This window comes from Cupressus sempervirens, chromosome 5 (genome assembly GCF_028749045.1).
Source record: "Cupressus sempervirens isolate cs-2001-9-10 chromosome 5, ASM2874904v1, whole genome shotgun sequence".
Lineage (NCBI taxonomy): Eukaryota > Viridiplantae > Streptophyta > Pinopsida > Cupressales > Cupressaceae > Cupressus > Cupressus sempervirens.
Window position 1 is genome coordinate 840,398,258 of NC_143122.1, and position 9,082 is coordinate 840,407,339.

General features: G+C 31.2%; 1 protein-coding gene and 1 long non-coding RNA gene across 2 annotated transcripts; one reads left to right on the forward strand and one right to left on the reverse strand.

Moving 5' to 3' along the window:
* Positions 1–2,012: 2,012 nt before the first annotated feature.
* Positions 2,013–7,881, forward strand: LOC149558491 (TPD1 protein homolog 1-like). Its single transcript, XM_089786138.1, has 3 exons — positions 2,013–2,088; positions 7,320–7,352; positions 7,577–7,881. Exons 1-3 carry the CDS (start codon positions 2,013–2,015, stop codon positions 7,879–7,881), a joined length of 414 nt encoding a protein of 137 aa, XP_089642264.1.
* LOC149558492 (uncharacterized) lies at positions 3,413–6,222 on the reverse strand. Its single transcript, XR_016352466.1, has 2 exons — positions 6,076–6,222; positions 3,413–3,997 (listed from the first exon to the last, which is right to left on the reverse strand). It is a non-coding gene; the product is annotated as an uncharacterized LOC149558492 (long non-coding RNA).
* Positions 7,882–9,082: the final 1,201 nt, after the last annotated feature.

Here is a 9,082-nt window from a genome sequence, read left to right on the forward strand (position 1 = left end):
CTGCAACATGCATGCTATGTTGAAAGTTTCTCCTATTAGAACATTTAGGGAATCTAGCAGCATAATGTCCACCACTGCATACAAAATATATCGATCATGATCCTCTTTGATAATAATTCCTTTTGTTTTCATTCTTGTTATTTCCATTTCTACAATTACCATTCTTATTATTATTGCTTCAATTATTGTTCCCATTATCATTATTCCTTTTATTGTGAGGATTTTCATTCCCTTTTCCTTTCATGTTTTAGATCTATTGTTTCTTTCCATTCCCCTTTTTCGTATCATCTTGATTTTTCCTTTTAAAGTTATGATTGTTAAATGATTTTGCTAGGGTTGTATCCTTTAGTCTCTATTCTTATTTAAGAGCCTTTCAGAGCGCATAATTCATGGTCTCAAGCTTGTGCATTTCAATTTTAATGTAGATCTCTAGTCATAAGCCCATAAAAAATGTATTAGTCTTGAACAATTTATCATTCTAATACTATAGAACATATTTAACCAAATGGCATAACTGTTCATGGTATTGCATCATTGTCATGACCCCCTATACTAGCTTGTAGAATTCTACTAACTTCTTATCATAGAATAGTTGAGGTAACCATCTCTTGTAGAAAATCTATAAGAAATCATCCCAGGGAACCTCACCATGCTGAAACTTCTTCTTTGCCATCACATTTTCTCACCACATAGCCACTTCACCCACCAACTAAAATGTGGCCCAAACTGCATTGGATTTCCCATTGATTTTGAACAAGGAAGTACTTTTCCATATTGGTTATCCATGCTTCAACATCTTCCTTGGAAGTTATACCATTAAAGGTAGGAGGGGTGACCTTCTTGAGGTCTTTTCTCAAATTAGCTACAATTTGAATCTTGTCATTAACATTCTCAACAATTCAATGGTCAACTTATGTCTTTTTCTACTCTTCTCTCCTCCTTTCTTTCTATGTGGCTTAGCTAACTGGTCCTCATTTCTCTTCTTCTTCTACTCCTCTTTCTCGATCAAGGCCTCTAAGTGTTGATCCTCATCCCTCTTCCATGCTTCCTCCTTGGCATGTCAACCTCTCACATTATTCTCTAAGGTATCCATCCTATTGAGTTAGAAGTGTTAGAATTTGATCCAACCTCTATCCATCATTCTACGTACCATTGCTCGATCTAGTTCGGGTGTGACTTTTGGTAGTCATGGTGATAAATCAAACACCTAAACCCAATCACATTTTCACACATTAGCATAGTGGTCAAAGGCCCTAGGGTTCAAACACAACTTTAGTTTTTTTTTCTTGGAGGTCCTCCATGAAATATTTGTAGCACCGGTCTTACAACTTAACCTCTTTGATTAAGAGCTAAAGACTAAGTGTTATCCATTCGACCAAATTGAAAAGGCTCTTAACCTTTCAAGTTCTTGATAGACCAAAGGCCCATTGACCATTCATTTAATTTTAATTATCTTGTTTAATTTAATTTATTTTAAATTTTAAAATAAATTATATATTTTATTAATTGTATTATAATTATATTTAATTAAAAGATAATTATCATTTATTACAAACAACCTATTATTACTTTTATTTATTACAAAGAGCTTATTTATTATTATATAAAACAAGTTCAATGATAAAATAAAATTATTGGAAAATAAAAATGAAACTGAAGATTTTTTTTTTTGGTAGTCTATCAGAATGGCGATGTGTATATGGACCCTAAAATGGCTTATAATGAAAAAAAAGAAGGATTCATAGAATGTCCATGATATGGATTACCCTTACATAAATTTATTAAATGACTTCCAATAATATTACGTTTTCCATAAACATAGTTAATGTACAATATATTAGCATTTAATGTTGTTTAATATGGCTACCCATTAACTACAGGCTTCTAGTCGGTGGTTCTTCTCTCTCTTTATTTGGTCTTGTTGCTCGTCTTACATAACTTTTGCCATTTTTTATTTGTGTGTGTGTTGTGCGGAGAGAAATAAATCTTGCTCGGTTTGAAATTGTTCGACAATGGCTCGAAAGGAATTCTCAGGAAGCTATGTCGTTGTTTGCCTTCTAATTAATTTCTGTATCCCCTCCTCCTCAGGTTAGTTCATTTTTGATGAATTAAAACAACAGCACAAAAAAATAAAAAACAAAGCATAAAAACAGAGCTTAAAAATAGAGCTTAAAAGCAGAGCAGCAAAACTCAAATATATCAAAGAGCTATAAAGTTTCTTCTTGTTATTACAGCTGAGAGGAATGCTCTATTTATAGAGCTCATACATATTTCTAGAGGGTTTTTGAGAAGCTTCAAGAAAGGAAGCACTCTAGAGATTTTTACATAATTTTAAATTCACATTTTGCACAAAGAGAGAGGTTCCAAGAAGCAAGTAGAAAGTTCTGGACTGTGCATTAAATGCCCAGCTACTATAATAAACATTATTTTTAACACCCCCCCATAATGTTTATTTGGAGAGAATAGGAACATCTTTGAGCTGCAATAGATCTCTAAATTTCGTAGATTTTACAATAGACAATGCTTTTGTAAATATATCAACAAGTTGATCTTCTGTTCCGCAAAATTGAAGCTCCACCTCTTGTCTTTCAATTAGATCTCGAACAAAATGATGATGCACTTCTATATGCTTGGACCTTGCATGATATACTGGATTTTTTGCTAGCTTGATAGTACTTTGATTATCACAAAATATTGTTGTTGGAGAGTCTTGTGGATGATGCAATTCTTCAAGTAACCTCCTAAGCCATAATGCTTCTTGAGATGCCTTTGATAAACCAATATATTCAGCTTTTGTAGATGAGAGTGACACTGTTGATTGCTTCTTGCTACTCCATGAAATCGGTCCTGATCCAAGATGGAAGATATATCCTGAAGTTGACTTTCTATCATCAATGTCACCTGCATAATCAGAATCCGTATATCCAACTAAAGTAGGTTCTCCTCCATATTTGTATTCAATGCCAAGCTGGTAAGTACCCTTAATATATCTTAATATTCTTTTAGCCGCTTTCCAATGTTCAATGTGTGGATCTGCCATGTATCTCGATACAATACCAACTGCATATGCAATATCTGGTCTAGTTATAGTAAGATACAAAAGATTTCCAACAAGCTGCCTATATAATTTTCCATCCACTTTCTTTTGAGTAGAGTTAGCACCTAACTTTACTCCTATTTCACATGGTGTATTACATGGTTTACAAACACTCATATTGAATTTTTTAAGTACATCAAGAGCATATTTAGTTTGAGAGAGCATGATTCTTCCTTCTTCTTGCCATACTTGCATACCCAAAAAATAGTGCATTAGTCCTAAATCAGTTATTTCGAAAGCTTGTTTGAGTTGATTTTTAGTTATCTCAATATCATGTGTGTGATCTCCTGTAATAATCAAGTCATCCACATACAATACAATGATAACAACCTTATTATCACAATATTTTACATACACATCTGGATCAGCATTACTTCTTTTAAATCCAACTTCTAGGAAGTAATTATTAATTTTTGAGTACCATTCCCTTGGTGCTTGTTTGAGACCATAGAGTGATTTTCTTAATCTACACACCAAATTCTCTTCTCCATACTTAATAAATCCTGGTGGTTGTTGCATATAAATTTCTTCTTTTAAGTCACCATGCAAAAATGCACTTTTTACATCCATTTGAAAAATTTTCCAACCAAACTTTGCAGCTAAAGCAACTATTGTACGAATGGAAGTCATCTTAGCTACTGGAGCAAAGGTTTCAATATAGTCTATACCTTCTTCTTGTGAGAAACCTTTAGCCACTAACCTTGCTTTGTATTTTTCAATAGCTCCATCTGATGTGAATTTGGTTCTATAGGTCCACTTGCAACCAACCACATTTTTGCCTTCTAGAAGTGTTGTTAGTTCCCATGTTCCATTCTTCATTAAAGAATTGTATTCTTCTTGCATAGCTGCTTCCCATTCTTCTTTTCCTTTTGCTTCTTCATATGTGTTTGGAGTGTCAACCTGCATCACCTTAGTCATAAGAGCATAGTTAGCAAATATATATCTAGGACCTTCTTGATAAATTTCTTTGATGCTTCTAAATTTCTTTGGATTTTCATTATCACTTTCTTGAGTCTCATCCCATGTAGTGGTTTGCACACCTTGACTTTGACTATTGGTAGAAGTAGAATTTTCTTCATCAATCAAAATTGGAAAGAAAGATAATGTTGGAGAATTATCATTCTTAACATCTTCATCAAACCATACATTTATGTTAATATAGATTTCATTAGTTCTAGGATTGTATAACCTATATCCTTTCGATTCCTCACTATATCCAACCATTATGCACTTCTCGCTTTTCCTTTCAAGTTTGCTCCTCCTTTCATCAGGAATGTGAGCATATGCTTTACAACCAAAAATTCTAAAATGAGATACTGTGGGCTTTCTTCCACTCCATGCCTCTTCTGGTGTTATGTTCAAAACTGCCTTAGTAGGTGTTCTATTCAAGATATATACGGCAGTATGAACTGCTTCAGCCCAAAATTTAGCTTCTAGATTTCTAGAATGAAGCATGCACCTAGCCATTTCTATTATAGTTCTATTTTTCCTTTCAGCAACACCATTTTGTTGGGGTGAATAAGAGATAGTTGATTCTTTTTTAATGCCATGTTCTTTACAAAAATCTAAAAGAGCTTTATTCATGTATTCAGTCCCTCTATCAGTTCTTAGTATCTTTAAGTACTTTCCACTTTGTTTTTCAGTCAAAGCTTTAAACTCTTTAAACTTTTGAAACACTTCATCTTTCTTTTGTAGAAAATACACCCAAATTCTTCTACTATAATCATCTATAAAAGTGAGGGCATACCTTGATCCTCCAATTGATGATGTTTTGAAAGGACCCATTACATCACTATGGACTAAATGTAGAGGAGTTTTTGCTCTCCATGATTTACCTTGAGGGAAACTTTCCACATGTTGTTTTCCCATTGCACATCCTTCACACACCTTAGGGCTTAATGATATCTTTGGCAGCCCATGCACCATTTGTAATTTCTCCATAAGCTTGAGACTTTGAAAATTGATGTGCCCCAAACGCTCATGCCATATCCTACTCATATTATCATATTGGGCAATAGCACACATATGTTTATCTCCACATTTAGAAGTAAATTCTTGAAATTTATATAATCCATTCTCCATTTTACCAATTGCAATGACTCTATAATTATCATTTACATCCTTGATTAAGCACTTATCATTGTAGAATTCTATTTTATGTCCTTGACTTGCAATTTGAGATACTGAAAGCAGATTTGTTTTTAATTCAGGGACTAATTTCACATTGTTGAACAAACCATTATCAATTTTGACATTACCAGTCCCTTTAACTTCTCAAGAACTATTATCCCCCAAATATATTTTCTCTATATTATTTTCACTTATTGATTAAAATTGATTCTCATTATGAGACATGTGTTGTGTAGCACCAGAATCAATAACCCAATCTTCTTTGAAAGTATTATTTTCTTTAAGTGCAACACAAAATGCATTTCTTTTAGAATCTCCTAATTTTGGATAATTATTTACTTTCTTTTCTACATCTCTTTTCTTCTTAAAACATTCATTTGCCTTATGACCCATTTTACCACAATAATGACATTTCCATTTACTTCTATTATGATCTATATATGAAATACTCTTATTTTCATTCTTCCAATTTCTTTCTTTAGATTCATTTTCTTGTGACTTATTATAATATTGTTTTCCTTTCATTACAAATGCTTGAGATTCACCATCAAATGATTCTTTTTCTTTAATTTGTGTTTTCTCTTCTTGAACCAACTTAGCACACAATTCTTCTAATTTAATACTTTTTAATTTATCTGCAGTATCTAAACCCCTTATAAATGATTGATAAGATCCTAGAAGACTTTGTAATATAATTTGCACAAAATCTTTATCATCTATATCTTTTCCAAGAGAAGCAAGCTCATTTTTCTTTTCCTTTAACTTATTTAAATGTGGGACTATCTCTTGTGAGCTTGATAATTTCAAATTGTATAATTCAGTTGTGAGAGATAAGATCCATACATCACCTGAATTTTGATATAAATCTTTCAAAATCTCCCAAACTTTGACTCCACTTCTCTCATTACGAACTTCTGGAAAAACTTCTTCTGAAAGTGTAAGCTTGATTAGTGTTGCTGCCCTCTTGTCCCTTTTATCCCAATTATCTTGATCATTTCCTGGATTCGTAGGCCTTTGTTCACTAGCAGTCACAATACCATAACAATTTTGAAGGGTTAGAGTGATTTCAACATGAGATACCCAATCATAATAATTTTTTTCATTTAATTTAACTGTAGACAAAGTCACACCAAGTGATTCCATTGTTAAATTCTCTCCCTTTTTTTTGGATGAGAATGAAGGATATTTAAAAACTTGAACACCCAAGTTTGAAATTGAAAAAATCTCACCAATTTGTTGAAGAAAAAAACCTTTTCTTTTGCTGCAATATCCTTCCTTTGATGTAGTTTTTTTTGTCCCAAACCAAACTGCTGTTCACTCCTTAGTTACAGCCTGCAAATGTAAAGATTCACACAAGGAAAACACATATATTCATTCCAAAAGCATCATATATTCACAGCCCAGAGAACTGAAAATGCTCTGATACTATGATGAATTAAAACAGCAGCACAAAAAAATAAAAAACAGAGTATAAAAACAGAGCTTAAAAACAGAGCAGCAAAACTCAAATATATCAAAGAGCTATAAAGTTTCTTCTTGTTATTACAGCTGAGAGGAATGCTCTATTTATAGAGCTCATACATATTTATAGAGGGTTCTTGAGAAGCTTCAAGAAAGGAAGCACTCTAAAGATTTCTACATAATTTTAAATTCACATTTTGCACAAAGAGAGAGACTCCAAGAAGCAAGTAGAAAATTCTGGACTGTGCATTAAATGCCCATCTACTATAATAAACATTATTTTTAACAATTTTATCCTTCATCTATTCTAAAGGTGCCCAATTTTCCTTGAGTATTAGGAAGTAATCTTTGGTCCACATAATTAGGGATATATCAGTGTTTTATGTTGTTCCAGCTATATTTCATATCTACCCAAAAGTATACAGGGTTGGATGAATGCTATCAGCAATGCAAAAATGTATAAATCATGGCGGTAGGCAAGATAGCAAAGGAATAGGAGATTAAACAAACATAGACATTGTAAATCTATGTTGGAAGAAATAATATAGATAAAGTACTTAAGAGATTAGGGTTTTCTTTTTCTTTTCTTAAGGCATTGAGTTTATTGTTTCTATTGCTTGTTTATTTGCAGGAGATGGCAATGAACGCAAATTGGCTGGCTCATGTATGTTCTTTTTTTTTCAGTATCAATCAATCCATGCTTGCATTAGATTGAGACATTATAGAATTTTATTAGAAGCTCATTAAATTATCTAATGATTAAGAATACCAGGGTATCAAGTAATCAAGTAACATACTGCAGTCAAAGAGAAATTAAAAGTTATTATTGATTTAAACGAATGGATTGAACTAATGAATGTATGTTTTCTTATGAAACAAAATTTGCAGGCATGATATGCAGTCAGGATGACATATACATCGTACAGGGTTCTGAGGGAGGTCCAGGGATTCCGACATATACAGTTACAATAATCAACACATGTTTGGGTCAATGTAAGCCAAGAAACATTCATCTGAATTGTGGTTGGTTTGCATCGTGGGAGTGGGTGGATCCTCAGTATTTCAGACGCATTTCTTATGATGACTGTCTAGTAAACTATGGAAGACCAATGGAACCATATGATTCCATATATTTTACATACTCCAATACTTTCATGTACCCTTTAAGCGTTAAGTCTGTCGAGTTTGTTTAGTCTGGTCAATGTGCATTGGAGACTTTCCGTTGTATTGTTGGTTAATAAATAAGAAGTATGCATGTTAGATTGCTCATTGCTGGATATTGTTCTCTATTCTGAGTTTTCAAATAACTAATTTTTTTCCTTCAAATTGTATGTAGCCCTTGAGTTCAGCTGATGTCTTCCATTGTTAATGGTGGAAAATTAATTTATTTTTGGAAAAACGACAAGTAGTTTACTAAGTGAATTTATGGACATAATAGTAGTTTTGGAAATATATTGTTATCATTAGTGTACATTAGGCTAGTACTATTGTATTCATTTTGAATGATATGATTAGTTGAATTAATTTCAATCATAATGAATTATTTTTTGATTAATTTATATATAATTTATTTATTAATTTATTAATATAATTTATTATTGATTCTAATTTTCACAACAATGTTTGGCTCATTTGAACCTATTCCATATTGATTTATTGTTATGTTTTATTAATATTTAATATTTATACGTTTTTAATGAAGTTATTTATAAATTTACATTTAATTATTTTAATCTTTTACCATTAAAATTTACTTGTTTATTAAGTTTTAATATATATAAAAATTTCTCTAATAATTACTTCTAATTATTTTTATCTTTTACTATCAATTTTTTTTTTATTAACTCTCAATACATATGATATTAAATATGTAAGATATAAAATAAAAATATTTATTTTTAAAAATACATATCAAACTAATATATCTCTAAGTTATATTAGATTATTTTATAATACTAAAATTATATAATACATAGCAAAATATTATAAATCTATTTTTATAATTATACATCTATTTTTTATTTCTATTACAATATATTATGTGGCACTTGTTAAAGTTGTAATGTAAATGAAAGTGCAATAACGATGAATTCGATACAATACATAATTAATATTTAATTAATAAAATATATAGTTGATTCTATATATATATATTTTAAAATGTAATAAATTGAATGTAATAAAAATTGATGTATTAAATATAAATATACATATACATGACTTAAATATAATCTATAGGCTTAGTGTGGGCCCTTGGCTCTAAGTTGAAGATGTGCACTTGTAGGCCTGGATGAGATTTCTAAAACCTTTATGTGGTGGTCTTCCTTGGACTGCCTCATAGATCTGAAACCTCCATTAAAAAAAAAAAAAATCTATATAGAATTAGATCAAATG

What these genes read in the sequence shown, in the direction of transcription:
- LOC149558491 (XM_089786138.1), top strand. Translation starts at nt 2,013, where the DNA reads ATGGCTCGAAAGGAATTCTCAGGAAGCTATGTCGTTGTTTGCCTTCTA. An exon ending in CTGTATCCCCTCCTCCTCAG is followed by an intron (nt 2,089 to 7,319) that starts GTTAGTTCATTT and finishes GTTTATTTGCAG; the next exon opens with GAGATGGCAATGAACGCAAA. An exon ending in ACGCAAATTGGCTGGCTCAT is followed by an intron (nt 7,353 to 7,576) that starts GTATGTTCTTTT and finishes CAAAATTTGCAG; the next exon opens with GCATGATATGCAGTCAGGAT.